The sequence below is a fragment of the Lepidochelys kempii genome, chromosome 7, assembly GCF_965140285.1.
Source record: "Lepidochelys kempii isolate rLepKem1 chromosome 7, rLepKem1.hap1, whole genome shotgun sequence".
In the NCBI taxonomy this organism is placed as follows: Eukaryota; Metazoa; Chordata; order Testudines; family Cheloniidae; genus Lepidochelys; species Lepidochelys kempii.
In genome coordinates, this window is record NC_136386.1 from 119,309,567 (window position 1) to 119,327,923 (window position 18,357).

The 18,357-nt window shown below is 43.5% G+C and overlaps 1 protein-coding gene across 1 annotated transcript in view; it reads right to left on the minus strand.

The window, feature by feature from the left end:
• SORCS3 (sortilin related VPS10 domain containing receptor 3) overlaps positions 1-18,357 on the minus strand; it is a 481,074-nt gene that overhangs the window by 159,527 nt on the left and 303,190 nt on the right. The window contains exon 5 of the mRNA XM_073354429.2: positions 3,490-3,563. Within this exon, the coding sequence (XP_073210530.2) occupies positions 3,490-3,563 (74 nt within the window). The remainder of the gene's footprint in view (positions 1-3,489; positions 3,564-18,357) is intronic.

An 18,357-nucleotide genomic window follows, 5' to 3' on the forward strand; every position in this document is an offset into this window, starting at 1 on the left:
GCAAATGTGCGGTGGCTCTGGACAGTTGAAAGTGTCTTGACAAAGCTGCTGAAGATTTCACCATCTGATGTAAGAGGCTTATCCAAGCCCTGTTAATAAAAGATTCTGAGGAACCCAAATTTGCAACTACTGCTAAGGACTAACTTAGGCATCTCTTTGTTGCTGTTATTTCACGTCTCCTGGAAGCTTCAAGTAACACAATCTGGTGACTTGGCTTTTTACCCGACAGTGGAACCCAAAGAGCCGCGGCTTATGTTCCTCTGAAACTTAAAAGGTCCTTTATATTCATGTTCTACCCACTGCATGTAGTAATAAAAAAACCGCACAAGCTCCCAAAGCTCCTTTCGTTTTTTCTTCTTCCCCACACACAGCTTACAAGCTCAGAACAACAATCACAGCTTGCAGCATAATAAAAAAGAACTCAAACAGCCAAGAGGAGTTATTATATTGCAGGGTTTCAATATCCCTGACCCTGGCATTACGATAAGGTGGTTCAAATCTTGCCCACTGTGCAAACAACTTAATTTGTTCTCTTGGAAAGTTTATCGTCACTGGGATTCTGCTGCCTGTGAGTGGAAAAAAGCTTTCTCGACACTCTTTCCAGTAACCAGTGACCCTCTGTATTTCTGAAAAAGGAGGAGACATCTGAAATGGGAATCCCATATAATGCACCTGCTCACGTTTTGGGGTTAGGTGCTTTTTATTGCTCCGATAAGGTTGTCACCTTTATCTATAATGCTGCCACTAATTAGGGTGGTGGACTTTACCTGGTCCTCTCTAATAAAACTCATAGTGCAGCTACACTTTTATGAAGGTGATGGCTTCCTCTTTGATGAGAGACACCCACAACTCGCTCCTATCCAGAACCAAGCCAAAAAGCAAACCCTATTCCCTCTAAACTGTCTGTACACACTCCCCGTCCCGACCTTTCTTGTCAGCCTCCAACTCCCATGGTCCTTCTGGACTACAAGTCCCAAGATCCCCTTCGGGTAGGCTGAACAAGGCCATGATGTAAAAGGACAGTACACCCTATCACAGACAGTATTTATTAAAGATGATTAAAAATTAAGATAAAAACATGTTTTGTTTTGTTTTTAATTTCAAAGTTATTTCCAATTGGCAGGGTTTCAACTGGAATGGTTTTAAAAAATTTGAAAAGCAAAATCTAACCAAAAATGTTATTGATAGGGCTGATCAAAAATTATCCCGCTGAACTGTTTTTTTATTTTAAAAAAAATGGGGTTTTCACCAAAATGAAAATCTTTCTGGAAGGTGTCTGCTTCCTACAGAAAATGTTGACTTCTGTTTGAAAAAAACCAAGACTTTTTGGGGCTGAATAATTTTCAATTTTTTGGTTTTTCAACAAAAAAGTAGACCCTTTCTGTGGAAACTTTTAACAAAAATAAATGTTTTTGTTTTCATTTTTTGAAATATTCTCCACAGCAAAATAACGGTTCTCAACCACCTCTAGTTATTGAAACATTTCAGTTACTGGCTATAACCGAGAGATATCCACTATCTTGGCCAACACTGGGAATTGAACCAGTGACTCCAGAGATAAAAGCCTGAACCTCTTCATTTTAAGATTAAAAGCTAGCCTCTGCACTTGGGGGCTGTCAGAGTCACATCCTCAGGAGCGTAACACATACACTGGCCGGTAGGTTACATAAACATCAACAGAACAGAGCAGGAGTGGAGGAGATGAAGTGGAATTTTGAAACTGAAGCAGTTAAGATATAGGCTTACGTGAAGGTTAATTGGGGCAGGGTGAAGGCAGGAGAACCCCCAGGTTGCCAAATAAATGGAGACAAGGAGCTGTTTTCAACTAGAGATCATTACATTAAATTGAAAGGGTTTCTTCCTTTGGTCCTGGGGCCAGTCTTGTTCCCAGATCAGCTTCAAAAAGCCTCTCAACAGCTTAATCCTCCCTTGATGGAAATACTAGACTCAGGGAGTAAGATGGCACCCCGTCCACCATCATCCCAAGGCAGGTAACCTTGAGAAAAAGGGATATTTTTCAAGAGAGTCTATGTGATTTAGAAGCCTAAATCTCACTTTCAAAAGTGACATAGGGCCAGATAGCATTTAGGCACCTAAAGATGCCAATATGTGCTTAGTGGATTTTTCAAAAGCTCCCAAATGCCTATCTGCATCTTTAGGCACCCAAATACCATTAAAAACTGATCCAGCTAGTTCCACTGGGAATTCAGCACCTAACCTGCATAAGTGCTTTTGAAATTCCCAATAGACACCTATCTGCATCTTTGGAAACCTAAATACAGTACCTCTGAAATGGTACTTCGGCAGCTCGGTCCCATTGATTTTCAGTGAGACTCAGGCTTTGATGTACATAATTCTCTTTTGAAACTGGGACTTAAGCTCCTAGGTCACCTAATGACAGGTTTCAGAGTAGCAGCCGTGTTAGTCTGTATCCACAAAAAGAAAAGGAGGACTAGTGGCACCTTAAAGACTAACACATTTATTTGAGCATAAGCGTTCGTGAGCTACAGCTCACTTCATCCGGATGCTCACAAAAGCTTATGCTCAAATAAATGTGTTAGTCTCTAAGGTGCCACAAGTCCTCCTTTATTTAGGTCACCTAAGTGCTTTTAAATTTTTTTACCCCTCACCACCAAACCCCTCAGCCACTTAGGGTTTGTCTACACTGCAAAGAAAAAACCCATGGCACTGAGTCTCAGAGCCAAGGTCAGCTGACTCGGGCTCCTGGGCCTCGAGCTGTGGGGCTAAAAATAGCTGTGTAGACATTTCCTCTTGGGCTGGAGCCCCAGCTCTGAAACCTGGAGATGGGGGAGTCTCCCAGAGCCCAGGCTCCCGCATGTCTACACTGATATTTTTAGCCCCGCAACCTGAACCCCATGAGCCAGAGTCAATCAACCCAGGCTCTGAGACTAGGTGACATGGGTTTTAATTTGCGGTGTAGATGTATCCTTATTCCCCAGTTATATGATGATAAAAATACATTCTAACACACAATAAAAACCTAGCATGCTCTTTAATTAGCACATTGATTCTGTTTAAAACCCCTTCCCCCCAGTCACCCAGCACACAACAGAATGGAAAGACTCAATAACAGCGTTATTCACAAGTTTCACTAGAATTGGTGGTTTTTTTCGTTGAAGCACCAGCTCCTGGAGTCAGGTGATTATGTGAGACTCTCAGCACTCTTTTTTTTTTAAATAATTCTCTAACTCTCGAAGTTGTGGCTTTAAAGGCTTGAAAATGTGATCCTTCCCCCATGCTAAGGCTATGACACCAGAAGATGCATTAAAAACTCCAAACTTTTAAAAAAGAAACACCTAAGTCAATCTCAGGATTTTTAGGACCAAACTTATGAATTTTGATACCTGGGTTTGGCAGAACAGCAATAATTCTCGATCCTGGGCCCCTCAGAGCCTTCTTCAGTGTGTGATGAACACAAACATGCGATATTGTCTGCACAACACAAGAGGAGCTTGATGGACCACTCACCAGTAAAACCTGTTTGGAGTGATCCGCTCATGCATTAGCTGCCAGCGTCTTCCAAAATCCATAGAGCTATACATCTGAAAGACAAAATGAAAGGAACAAGAGTATAAATAGCAGGAAAAGGAGAGTGATTGTTGCCCCAACAGGGATTAAAATCGTCTCCGAGCTCCCCAAGGTCACAGGATAGCTAGATTGATAATGCAGGGCTACATCGTTAACTAAGGAGTACTGCAGAAAGGGATCTGGGGTTTACAGTGGATCAAAAACTAAATATGAGTCAACAATGTAATACAGTTGCAAACAAAAGAGAACATCATTCTGGGATGTATTAGCAGGAGCATTGTTAGCAAGACACAAGTAATAATTCTTCCGCTCTACGCAGCACTGACAAGGCCTCAACTGCAGTACTGTGTCCAATTCTTGGCACCACACTTCAGGAAAGTGGACAAATTGGAGAGCAACAAAAAATGACTGACAGTTTAGAAAACATGATCTATGAGGAAAGATTGAAAAAACCTGTGTGTGTTTAGTTTGGAGAAGAGAAGACTGATGGGAGACATGATAACAGTCTTCAAGTGCACAAAAGATTGTTATAAAAAGGAGTGTGATAAATTGTTCTCCTTAACCGCTGAGGACAGGACAAGAAGCAATGGGCTTAAATTGCAGCAAAGGCAATTTAGGTTAAACATTAGGAAAAATGTCCTAACTATTAGGGTAGTTAAGCCCTAGAACAAATTACCTAGGGAGGTTGCAGTTGTTGGAGGTTTCTAAAAACAGGTTAGTCAGGGATGGTCTAGCTAATACTTAGTCCTGCCTCAGTGCAGGGGACTAGACTAGATGATCTATCAAGATCCCTTCCAGTCCTATATTTCTATTAACTGCACGGCTAGAGACAAATTAAGACACTATGCCCTCTTCTCAAATTTTACCTTTGAGGTTCACAACCAGTGTTAACTTTCTTCCTCCCTTTAGTCCCCGCAACACCCTCTTCACACATCTCTGTGCTTCCTGATTTCAGCTGTCAACACACTCACTCATATTGCAATACCAAAAAGCAGGTGGTTCCCATGTTTTTTTCAGCCTACAGAAAGCATCTGAAATCTCACCCCAAAATGCCTATTCTTTAAAGATTTCCAGCTGGATTTTGCCTACTCCTCAGGGACAGGTTAGGAGCGTGAAAAGCCCATTTATTTTTGCATGGAGCAATATACTTTTTTGTTTTATATACAGCCTGAAATACTACGGTGACTGATTACATATAAATTCCTAAAATTAAATTAGATTAAAAATAGATTAGATAGCTCAACTCTGGAGGCATAGGTAGCAATGAAAGCTGAAGTCACATTGTGAGTTGTATATAGGTAGGAATTCAGTCCTTTCCTTATGTATGAAATACAACGTGTAATAGCCCCAAATTTACAACTCTTAGGGCAAGGCCTACATCTTTAGAAAAGCTAGAAGTCAATCTAGTCAGTAGTTTACGTCTTAGAGGCAGCTAACAATGGCTCCTTTTAAAATTTAAACTTGCAGTCTAATGTTTCTTTGGTTTATCACAGCTAACAAATGGCTGAGTTGTAATAAGTCCAAAGTTTCTATCTAGCTCTAGACTAAATGTCAGATGTAGGTTAGTTTTATAAACATCCTACCCACCATCACAATCTATTCTCTTTCTATACAAGTCTACAACCACCCACCATCCAATTACTTAAAACTTACAGAACACAGGCAAGCTTTACTCCAGCCTTAAATTACTCAGGTTTGTAGGAGATACATCTGATTTTAAGAACTATCTATTAGCTTTAGTGTAAAGTAGACAAGTAAGAAACAGCAGACTCTTTTGAACAGGGAGAAAATAATAAATTCTGTTTGAATAGAACACAACTATGTTGAACTTTGATTACAGAGAACGTGTGCACGGATAAGAAGTGTTAGGGAATTGTTTGTATGACAGGCGGAAGAGGGAAATATTATAGAGATGGAGAGACTATATGTTGGTAATCTCGAAATTGTAGATCCTTAATGGAAAAATTATATGGTTGGAGTTAAGGTTGTGTGTCTGAGCTCTGTTTTTGAGTAATTGGATTTGTGGACTGGAGGCAGGTCCAGCTTCATAGCGGAAGGAATTACATCCCGGTGATGGGTAGGACAGAATTGTTAGGGTGACAAGATAGCAAGTGCGAAAAATCGGGATGGGGTGGGGGGTAATAGGCACCTATATAAGAAAAAGCCCCCAAAATCAGGACTGTCCCTATAAAATTGGGACATCTGCTCACCCTAAGAATTGTTACTATGTATTGTTATATATGATTGTGACGATAAGTAATATGCAGGAGCAGCAAAAGGTCCCTAAAAGTGGGGAGGCCATCGGAGTGGGAAGAGGCGGGCGGAGCAGGTTGAGAGAAGGGGTTGAGTGGGGGCAGGGCCTGGGGTGGAGTATGGGTCGAGCACCCCCCTGGAACTCAGGAAGTTGGCACCTCTGGAGGTTTGGCAAACACATTGATTCCCTTGGAGTCTCTATTTTCCTTTTTGTCCACAAGCACTTCTTTTCTTGCACGGTCCCATCCCAGCCTGGCTACGGACAGCTCAGTGGCAATAAGCACCTCTCATTGGCACTATTCATCTGCCCTACAGTGACTCCGTCAAAGAGCTTCTTTCTGTCTATTAACCCAAGAGCCACAGACCAGCTGCTGAGTATTTTCTCGTCCTTTGAATTAGATCTCAGATTGACTGGTGGTAGAAGGATTACATTGAATTTGTAGCCTTGAGGCTGATTCAGATAAGAGATCAGAAGGATACTATTCATTTGGGGCTCTTTGGATTATTTACTTCTCTCTTTATGTTTAGGGTCCACCATGAATGTTAACCAAGAGTAAATCATTGAGACGAGGGACTGTCTAATAGTGGAAGAGACACAGCAAGCCACCAAAAGGTCTCTTTGATCCACTTCGCTTCCTCACAGCTTGTGTGCCATTATTTATTGATGCAAATATAAAGGTTAATGTTGAATTACTGAATAAAACACAGTAAAATAAAGGGTTTTTGCAAGCATAAAAAAAAATCACGCAGGCTTGTGTCTTCTGTTCACCTTGTTTTGGGAGATCAGAGGTGCACTTTAGAAGGGATGAGAAATTAAGTGGCAATGACAATAGATTACAATAGAGATTAATTTGCCCTGAGGTTTTATGCAGGGTAATGAAAGAAAATCAGGTCTGTTTGGTGCAAACGTCTGTATATACACATTTGCCCACGTCCCTTTAACAACTAATAATAGTTGACACTTGCATCACCCCTTTCATCCAAAGAGCTTGGGTCATTTTAAAGACAATGATTAAACCTCAAAGCATTGTGGCCCAGATGCTCAAAGCTACTGAGGCACCTACCTGCCATTGAGCCCCCATCCATCCATCCAACCCATGCTGAACCTTAAGTGCTTTGTTGAATAGGGATAGACCTGAGCACGGGTCTACACGGTTCTCCGAACTGGGACCTTTGTGAGGTAGGGCAGTACCATTCTCCCAGTTTTACACACTGGTTTTGACTCATCTGACACAGGGGCTCAGAGCGGTTAAATGACTTGACCAAGGTCCCACACTGACTCAGGGTGAGACCCTGAAACAGAAGGCAGGAGTCCTGATTCCCAGTCATGTGATCTAAGGCTCAGATTTTAAAAACAAACCAACTCAGCACTGAGCAGCCAGCATTCCGAGCAAAATGTTCGGTGTCGGCCAATATGGCCCCTCAGCGGGCCACCTCCTCAGCAGGTGTCGATTTACTCATCTGGTACCAATTCTACTCAATTAAGTATATTTGGTACACCAACAGTCAGACGGGTATTCTACTCCCTGGGAGTAGGGAGTTTTGGCTGGTATACCCAGAGAAGGGGGAGAGCCAGGAAGGTAGGAAAGACTTGGGAGAAAAGCCGCAAGGGATAGGATAGGGCAGACCTTGGCTGATGTGTAGAGGGTCCCTGAGCTGGAGCCCGAGTAGAAGGTGGACCCTGGTTCCCCAACAGCCACTGGGGAAGTGGCACAGACCAGATAGCAGAGAGCAGACTGCCTGGGACAGTTTGCCCTGAAAGACTATACCACAGAAGGGGAGGACCATAGTGACCTGGTCAGAAGGCCAAGTCACAAAAAAAGGAAGCTGAAACTCCTGGAGCAAGTAGGGCCACAGGGCGAGGCAGGACAGGTGAAGAGGCCACAAGAGGAGGGTGCAGGAGATAATTCCCAGAGCGGCCAGGAGGAGGCTCCACTTGCGGTGAGTGAACCCCACGACAAGGGGGCGTTATCCTCTGTGTTTTGTAGCACACCTTGCACACTGGCGGTGCTCTGTAAATAACCATGTCAGCCGTTTCAAAGGAAGGAGGGATTGCTGTTTTCCTCCAGCCAAATTCCACCTGAAAAGTGTCACCAGCACAATTTAACAAAGCTGAGTTTCAGGGCACAAGTCGTTTCCTTTTTGTTTTGTTTTTGTTTTCCCCATTAAATCATGCAAAATTACGAGAAGCTGATTTTGTTCATAATGGGCTCACCAGCTTCAGAGCGGAAGTGGGATGCTCAGACACTTTGGAAATTCTTCTCCTGGAGAGACGATGGAAGAGTGAACAATGAGAAAAAAACCATATGTACCTGCGTATGTGCCTCCTTCCCCTATAGACACATATGTTCTTTGTGTGCTGGGAAGAGGAGGAGAGCAGAATAGCAAAATGGAGGCTGCAGATGTAACTGAAGATGGAGGAAAGAAAAGCAAAGAAGCCATGGCTTAGATGTACTTTACCTTGGTTATCACAGTACAAGATGCATTGGAAATGCCATAGATAGAGTTAATAGGAGTGGCGTTTTCAGCATCCTACTAAATACACAGGATGTGGGAATAAAGATAGCTATGGTATATGTAGGCATTCTTGCCCAAACACAAGGGTAGAATCAGGATCAGAAAGCCTAAGCACATGGGAGGAATATGTTTCCAAATAAAATCGGATGTTCTTTCATACTAGGAAACCAGGTGATGAAGTGGCCAGTGCAAACATCTGGAGAGAATCCATTCAAAAGTGTTCTGGACAGCTGCCAACTCTGGAGCACAATCAGATCTGGCAACTCCTGATATCAGATAAAGCATGCAAGAACAGCAGGACTATGTGTACTTCAAGTAATAATTTATGTATTATACACATAATTAGGCTTCCCACTAGATGTAAATACAATCAGCTGATTGCAGAAAGCTGAGCTCATATCAGTCCACTAGGTTCTTTCTAGAAGGAGTCGGCTTTACAATTAACATCAGAGCAAGGGAGAGAGTACTGGAGGCTGGGGATAAAAATAGAAGAGGAGGGACGTCTTTGCTGACAATGAAAAGACTGGAACAATGTTTTGCTGATACTATTTTTGAACCTTATACTGCTGTGGTGTTCCTCCTGCAAGTGACTGTGCAGCATGTCCCATTAAGATGCAGGTTTGAGTTCTCTAGCTTCGCTCCTGGTAGCATTAGGGGCTGCCACTTTTCTGACTCTGTCCACCTCTGTCAAAGTAATTATGCCATAATGGGATGCCATTGGTATCATGATCTTGAGATGGTGTAAAACAAATTTGCACCATGTTTTAATAACTGAGGCCTAGAAGGCCTACTTTAGTTGGTTCGCCTAACTGGTAACAAAGTGGGTAAAGGTTCATGGATTGTTACAGGGTTTGTTATATAAAACATATAGAGAAGATATGAGGCGAGACAGAAAGCTTGAATTAATTTGAACGGAAAGGATTTGCTGGTACGCCTCTTGTTAAGATTATGACCGGTCAATAAGAGGAGTAAAGGATCAGAAACCAAGTGAACCGAAATTGGTATCTCAGAAATTAGGGCTAATTGAAGGACAAAATAACAGGAGGATGGATTATTCCACCCATTGCCTTTGTGGGCCCCTTAAAAAAGAGACTTTGAAAAGAAAAAAAAAAGTTTGCCAGCACTGTGAGGGCAACAGAAGGATTGTTGCCGTGACACCAGAGCTTGATGCTCCAGCGGAGAGGTAACCCACACACTGCCTGGGTGTGGTGTTCTGTCCCCTCGAGTGGCACTGAGACCACTGAGAGGGAGAGAGAGATATTAAGGAGTTTGTTCTACAGCCTTAGCTAAATATGGCTTTTTGCTCCTGCAGTAGAGGCTCATGCATTTAGCTCCAGAGGTCCCAGGTTCAAACCCATCTGCTGGCAACCAGGGTCTGTTGATGTTACAGAGACACTTGACCATCATCGCTGCACTAGCAAGGACCCCAACATGATACAGGTGAAATCTTGCTCAGTCTTCCCCTCCCTTGTTTGCTCCTTTCTGCCCCTCCTATTCTCCTTCTCTCTCTCTCAGCTCTTCACCTAATCCTGAAATCACCTGTACTGCACATGGTGAGATGAGATGACCCATCCAGCTCTGGCTAGCCTCAGAATCAGGGAAGGAGAGGGACCTGACCAGACCAACCAGATGATGTCTCTGGACCAGCGAGGTGAGCCAGGTTCCAGAGCACCAGTTAGCGGGGCTGGTTAGTCAGTGCAAAGCATCCATCTGTGACTGACCAGCCACCCTGTGTCCTGAGAACATCAACAAAAGCCATATTTCCCCCATCTTTACTATCCTCTCTTCTGTGCCTGTCTATTTTGTCTAAAGCAGGAAAGTGACAGTTATTCCCGATTCAGAATTGAACACCAGAATTAACCCTTTCTTCCCCACCAAGAAGGACTGTTTCACTGAATAAGAGATGTTAACCAATATCCACTGTATCCAAAAAGTGACTTTGATAGGTTTTGATTACGCTTGTTTTGCACAATCAGTTTCAGTTTCAATGCTCTTGCCTCATTTTGATTCTTTTCCTGTAGTGTGTTTCAATCAATACATTTCTAACCTTTGGCATGAATTTTATAGTGTGTTTGCCATGGTACTAAGCAGGCTGAGGACTCCATATACCAGATCCCAGACCTTGCTTAACACTGTTTAATGCTGGACAGTGACTGGGTTATGTTAACACCTTTAGCACATATATTACGTCTAAATTAATACCACTATACTTAATTTTCCTACAAATTAGGATATGAGACAGAGCATTGGAAAACAAGAGCCATAGGTATGCAGCCATCTTAGATAGGGTGTACCAAGGGAGAATCCTTTGAGATTAATGCCTGGAAATGCACATCTATGGTTTCTTTTCAACCAAATAGCATGAGATGAAGAGAGTGTCACCAAGCAAAGGACAACATAGGCCAAAGCTCAGCATTTAGCAGTACTTTTCACTTCTATTCCATGTTCTATCCAAGAACTACTAGTCCCCTATAAGGAAGAGTATTACTATCCCCGTTTACAGGCGGTAATTATATGATTGCCCAAGCCTACATAATAATTCAGTGGATGTCACCAGTGTGGCATTCCACCTCTTGATAGCCTATGTCTCATTTCAACACACAAACACTGAAATTCAAGGTAATCTAGGCAAGTAAAAATACTTGTTTTCCACTGTAAAGCTCCCCCATAATATCTGCATCAACCTAGGGGGGGCTGTATCGATATAGTGGAGAAAATCTCAGAATAACACAAAAACAAACTAATTCATTTGTAGCCAGAACTGGTGGGAGCAAAAAAAATCAAAATTTAGGGGTTTGGTGTGATTTTTTTGTTTTGTTTTTTAACCAAAGTTTCAAATTCTGATGAAGAAAATAGGTCAACATTTCCTTGGAGCTTTCCCTTTCCTTTCCTTGGAAACTTGCAAAAGTTTCGCCCTGTTTCTGGGTTAATAGCTAAAAGGATGAAATTAGGAAAGTGGAGGGACCGAGGCTGTCTGCTAACACACTATAAAGTCCATCCCTGGAAAGCATCTGAAAACCCAAATGTTATGAGCATCAAAAAAATCACAAACACTTTGTAAGTGTGAGAATACAGAGTACAGACATCTGTGTAATGTAACTGCAGGAGGCAACATGGTATCTGGAGGGAAAGGAGCATTGCATGATAAATTCAAATCGCAGTGAAAAGGGTTCAATAGATGACAGAGAGGAGCTGCCGCGAAAGGCAGATGCACCTGTTGGATACCACAATAGAAGCATTTTGCAGTGTCTTAGAACTCTATTCTATGCATTGATAAATGGAAGTTCCCTGCTCTGTCCACTGCAAAGGCAGAGTGGATTTTTTTTCCATAAAAACTAGACATAGAAAAGCTCTATTAAAGTCTCCATTCGTCAAGAAATTTAGGACTGGGTAAAACATAGCAGAATATACTGCAGGAAATAACTGTGCTCTAGCAGGTAGATGGATGTAATGAACCAACTGGGTTTCTTTTTCCATCTTTGATTTCTACCATGTGGTTATAACATAATATCTATCCCATCCCCTGCCGGTGCAGGATTGCTTCCCAGAGACTGGTTTTCCCTGCAATTCCCCAGCCACTGAATCCACTGCTAGTTTACCATCATTGCCAGCTTCCAAAGAATCCTTTTCTCTCTTTTCTGCATTTCCAATACCAACAGTGCTCCCCTCCAAGACAGAAGCTCCTGTGACCCAGGGACAAAAGGACTAAGCAGAGAAGGGAAGAGGGAAGGAATTGAAACTCTGCTGCTTAGGGAGAGACCTGCTCACACCTGAGAGGACCAAGAGAGCTATTTCTCTCTCACAGCGTTTTAATAAACTAGACTCTTAAGAGAGGGAATGTTACCCAAAACACATGTATGTGTACATTCATCAGCAGGTCAGAAGGGACACTGAGGCCCAGATACCATAGACCAACCTTCTTCCAGGCAGTAGCAACTGATTATTGACTTGTCTCACAAACTAGCATATTGTCCAGGCATGTTCCTTCCAGTCCCACTCATGGAAATATTTGTTCACGCTATCCTGCCTTGTTGATTCTAGATCTGAAATTTTAACATGCCTCCTGACCTGATGAGGAGCAAGATGAAAGCTCCCAGCTCCGCTAATATCTTCTCTAGCCTCGTTGCCACTGCAAATTACTGTTTAGGTAGAGCTTCTTTGATTGGCTTCCCTGCTTAAGAACAAACAAAGCCCATAAAAAAATCCTACTTCCAAAGAATTCAAGTCAAGAGATTCTTGTGACAGCAGCTGGCAGAGATGAAAGTTGAGAATAAGCAAATCTACAAGTGTCCTACTTATGGTCTTTGTTTACATGGAATGATTAAAAAAACTAGTAACTGTGATGAAAACAAGTGGACCAATTTCTCTCTCCACTTTGAATTGTTTTTCAGTTGATTAAGGACAATGTCAAGAGTCTTTGTTATAGCCAAAGTTGTCTCCCCTTATTGCAGAGCAGCCAGCTTGCTTTAGGAAGGGACTTTCAAAGGAGAGAGAAGGTTTGTACAGGCTAGATCATGTTGGAGTGCCATCTACTTCCTGGGTTTGTTACACACTTGAGAGTCAGAGTCTCTTTGCTGAAAAGGGTTTTACAAACTTTCTGAGCAGAGATTGGCACAGATGGAACAAGTGGATGAAATTCTATGTCCTGTGTTATACAGGAGGTCAGGCTTGATGATCAAATGGTCTCTTCTGGCCTTAAAAAGCTATGATTTGAATATCCCTAACTTGGGGGGAGGATGTTTTGATTTGAATCCAGCTCTGAGCTCGACAGCTCTGGACCAATCTCTGTTAAAGCCTGAAGCCTTAGAAGATCCCCGATACCCTCACCAGAACTTTAGGGGAGTTTGTTCCATATTTGAATTGCAGGGATCAAACCCAGCTCTACTTTCCAGGGAAAAGGGATTGGTTTAAGGTGATGCATTGATGTGTCTGTGAAAGAAAGAAAGAAAGAAAGAAAGAAAGAAAGAAAGAAAGAAAGAAAGAAAGAAAGAAAGAAAGAAAGAAAGAAAGAAAGAAAGAAAGAAAGAAAGAAAGAAAAGATTTGGAGTTTGTTTGAACCTGAAAATTCAAAGCAACACCTGGTCAGGAAGCAGAGACAGGAAGAATGGATTCAGGACTCATGTGGATTCAGGCTGGAGAGAAATGTTCATACAAATGCCTGCAAACCTCAATATCTCTTAACTCTAACTAGGACTGAGTATAACACCCAGCCAGAAATCTGCTGTGTTTCTCTTGACTTGATTGTAATGTCTTTGTCTTTCTACAAATGGATCCATTTTTGTTGGAATAAGAGATGTAGCCTCACCAAGCCCCTCGCTCTGCCTGAATCCTGCAGCGATATCAGACTTACAATGCTACAATGATGTGTGCTATAGAAAACCCTATGTGGAGATGGATGGATAAACAGAGCATTCCTCCAGGTGACCCTTCGCAGTCTTGCCTTACACCAGCAGATTGGCCCAGGAACCTTCAATGTAGCTGGCTGTGTTCCATGCAGCCTTTCCTTGCACTATGAGCTCTCAATCTGGACCCCTCACTGCCACCCCCGAGGCTGTGAGTGTCATGAACAGGCCCAAGAGTTTGCAGATGAAACCATTCTCCCTTGCTTAATAGCTGGACAGGAGTTGGGGTCCTGAACATTTTTTTCTGGTGCAACACAGGGTGGGTCAGAATATGGAAAAGGTCAAAAATCACTGCCGCCCAGTTTAGCAAGGGTAGTTGTTTGTTCTGAAGCAGTCACAAACTTAAGGGTGATACTGCTGTGTCCAATCGCATGAAAACCCATATTTAACACCTCGCCATCCCCGTGAAGGTCAGGCTCTCCTGATTCCACACGTCGGATCAATGTAAGTGCATTTGAGAGGCTCCTTCAGCAGACACATTGTTATCCCCCTGCGGTACAGCACAGAAGTTGTATTCTGCCAGAATCAGGCGGCCATATAGCCTTCCACAAAGATTGGGGCTGCTGCTCCCATTCCCAAAGCAAAAAAAAGAAAAATCTCTCTTTGTCGGATTTCAGGGCACAGCTACATTGCGATCAGAGGTGGGACTGCAGCACACGTAGACATACTCGAGGTAGAGCTAGCGGCTCAAGTACGTACCCCGTGTCCCAGGAAGGCTTGTACAGTCTGGGCTGCTGCAGCTTCACGGCTATTGTTACAGATCAAAGCTAGCTCCTGTACACCCACAGGGGCTGCAGTCACACCTCTGATTGCTGTGCATGCATTCCACTGACTCCCATCCAGGGAGAATTCACCATCAGCACCATCGCTGTCCGACAGAAAAGGATGGCGTCTAGCACATATGTACCCACACATCCACGCACTCACATAGGATCAACAAAACTAGTAAAGGGAGAACCTTAAATATTTCAGTCATTCTGTTCAGATGACAATCCAAACATCTGGACACTTCTCCAAAGCTTATCTGAGCCTTTTGGCATTGAAATTTGGACTGGAAAGCGCCCAGGGTTTCCAGTATTTCTTGGTCCCGATCAAGGGGAGTTTACCGAAGAAAGGAAGAATGGTTCAGTGTTTAAGGCACTAGTCTCAGGTGATTCGGGTTCAAGTCCATGCTCTACTGCAAGTTCTCCATGTGATCTTAAGCAAGTCATTTAGCCTCTCTTGTGGCTTGGTTCCTCATCAATAAACTGGATAATAGCAGTGCTCCACCTCACAGGGGTGTTGTGACAATAAATACATTAACAATTGAGGCACTGTGGTAAAAGGAGCCACATAAATACCATTGAGCGAGACCACAAAACTAGCCTCTCTCACTGATATTTTGTTGATTTTACTTCTGTCTGAAACTAGAGATTGTATGGAAACTAAAAAAAAAAAAAAAAAACCCCAGACCCATCAATAATAAAATGAATGTACTTGAGTTTTTAAGTTGCCATTATAAAAGCTTTGGGCCATTTTGAGTTGTGGGCAAAGCTTTAGATTGGACTCTGCTCCTACTTTACCATAACTGATACGCCCATCCCTCAGTGGCACTAACTGGCGCAAGGCGTTTCATACCACACACAAAACTTGTGGGTCTACAGGTGTGCATGAATGTTTCTCCAGAATGACTCCCAGTTAGTATAGCAGATTGCAGCATGGGAGATCGGTATGTTCATCCCATCTCATTCTTCAGGTCTTCATTGACAGAAAGTACCACATCCTTTACCTGCTTCAGCATCTGGAGACAACTGGATGCTGGATATTCACAGCAGGATCATTACTGCATGACAATGTCTATAGCGGAAAAAGTGAACAAATTTCAGCAGATGTTTATGGAGGCCCTGCCCCAGTTTCCAGGAGGGTTGTTTGAGAGAGAAAAGAACCTCACAAATTCCCTGATGATGGTGGCAAGGCAAAGCCAGCAAAGAACAAGAAAAGGTAAAGCCAGATGATTTCCATGGCTGACATGAGCAAAGCCCAGGAACACGGAGTAATTCCAGCTGCAGGCAACACCACACAGAGCTTCCCACATCCAGAACAGGGAGTGAGGTGTCAACCCAGCAAAGAGCTTCTGCGATCCAGAATCTAGAAAAGGGAGTGAGCTGACAAGACACAGAACTTCAGGGATCGAGAACAGCAATGCACAGAAGGTCAGGGATCCAGAATACAGAGTGAGATAGCAGTATGTAGCACCTTCCAGATCAAGGATCCAGGAGAAAGGGAAGTAAAAACAACTGTTAGTAAAACTTCACCCTTTGACAGGCCAGAACTCCTGGAACAACTCATCCAGTTACACGTAGCAAAGAGCAGTGTCACGCTGCTATCCCCCACAGCAACCGCTTCAGTTTCTCTTTTCTGCACAATCAGCATGTTAAACGAGAGGCCAAGGACTGAATCGTCTTTGAAGGCTGCTAATTCTTCTCCCCCTCCCCCCCCGCCCCGAACCAGCTCTTCCCAGTTTACACTACCAGGAGGCAGAGTTTGGGGCAAGGGCTATGTTAATCAATTTCAGTGACTGTTCATCAGCCTGCCAAAAAACGCACGCTCTCCAAGCCAGGCAGAAGGGCCCTAAGATTTCCCTTGGGGATCTGCCCCCTTGCCTCCTTCCATTGCCCTCTCCTGTTTAAACATCCAAAAGCTTAACAAAGACAGGAAAGAAATAGAAATATATATCTAATGGTAAGATTGTCCATTTAAATGTGCTTTATTCTATGATGTATTCTTTTAATTAAAGTGTGAGCATCTGGGTGCATTGGTTACCATTATAGAGCCATTCTTCATGTTTATTGAGAGTAAGTCTGGATGGAGCAGAGCAAGGTGAGCTTACGCATTAGCCGGAGTGGGACATAAAGCTAAAGTAGTGTAGCTTGGGAGTATCACACCATTTTTCACTCCGCTGGTGGGATCATCAGCAGGGTAACCACTGTACACGCTGGGCTAAGGTTAACCTGGCATGAACTGGCCCACGGGGACTGGAAAATGTTCCGGGGTGGGGGAGGGAGGTGTTGTGGGTGCTCAACGCTGTCAAAACCTCCCCTCTGCCAAGGATCCTCCTATGTGAGCAGCACAGCATGGAAACTGTGTATTGCTGGCCTGCAAGTGGTCGTGACCAAGGCCATCAGAGATGCACTGATTCCACATGTCCAGTCCGCAGTGTCCATGGTAGGGATGCTGTGGAGAACCCAGCAGAAAGTAGAGCTGCTCTCAGACAACGTAACCCCAGAGGCAGGGTACGGTCCCCTCCCTGGGAGGCAAATCTCGTGCAACCTATTTCAGTGGTATATACATTAACTTACGGCAGCAGCTGCTTACAAGCCGTAACACTTAATACTATGGCCAACCCCTCTCATACATCTAACATCCCCTACACTGGGGGCTGACGGGGTGAGGGGGCAGTGTCTAGATATGTCTGCTGCACAGCTCTTGCGTTTTCTAATGAATTCTTCTTGGACTACTGTGGCCCCTTATGGTCCCTGTACGCAATCAGAATGGCGATTAGCATCTGAGGTAGAGGCCAGGAACTGAATCAGCAGTTTTAAGGAGAAGATCCAAGGCCCCTTGACGTTAATGGGAGTCTTGTGCTGGCCACGGTAGACCAGGCGGATTTGCCAGGAGGCAGTTTGTGCTAGTGAAATAACTTCCTTTGTACTCAGTGAAGATAGTTAAAAAAAAAAAAAGACCTTGGCTAATTAATCAGCTATTTGGCTTCCCATGAAACTGATGAAAATGGGTCTTTATATCAGCTGCAGTGATTGGCCTCAGAAAATAGCCCTGGCACCATCTTCTAAAATTCATTCCTTTAGCTCTTTATCTTAACTTTGCCATGTCCCTTCCATTAACATCAGAGAAGCTAAAGATTAAAGAGAATCTCCCTTACTCGCAAAATTTGGATTCAATGGACAGGTCCACTCACCAAAGCAAACTGCCTTCTTCAGCTCAAATTCTCCCTTCGTTCCAGGATGAGTCCGGCCTCCAGCAGGGACTATACAAACTGAAAAAGAGGTTCTCCAAAGCTCTCCTTATTACTGTCCTTGTTTATCCTCCTAATGGGGCAATTCAATCAGTAAGCTCAGCCAAATTGCCCCTTTGCAAGATTCCTTGGCAATCCATGCATTGATGATAGACGCCTATGGAAGGCAAACGCTCTTGTCTACACGTAGTCTCTCATTCGCACACATGTGCAAAGCCAGGCCAGATCTCACATTTAGGACGGATATGCAGCTCTGGGAAAGCTAGTGAAGATGTCATTTCCTGAGCCCTGGTCGCTGCCTAGTATCCCGGAGGGCAAGAGTTGGTGTTATCGTCATAGGTGTGGCACATTTTTATAACTATTCTGGTTACCAGAAACCAGCTATGCACCGGAGACTGACACCACCCTTTGTAAGCGGTGTTTACACAAGGAATCCAAATGAGCAGTGTAAGGCTGCAAGGGCCAGACACTACCAGAAACAATTTAGGTTGACAGCTGGAGCAGGAACTGTCACTGCATGGAGGCATCATTGCCAGAAAAATCACCAGCTGAGAAACTAACTTGTTTCAAGGATCCCCTTGGGCTACCTCTAAACACCATTTACACTGTCATCCTGGATTCATC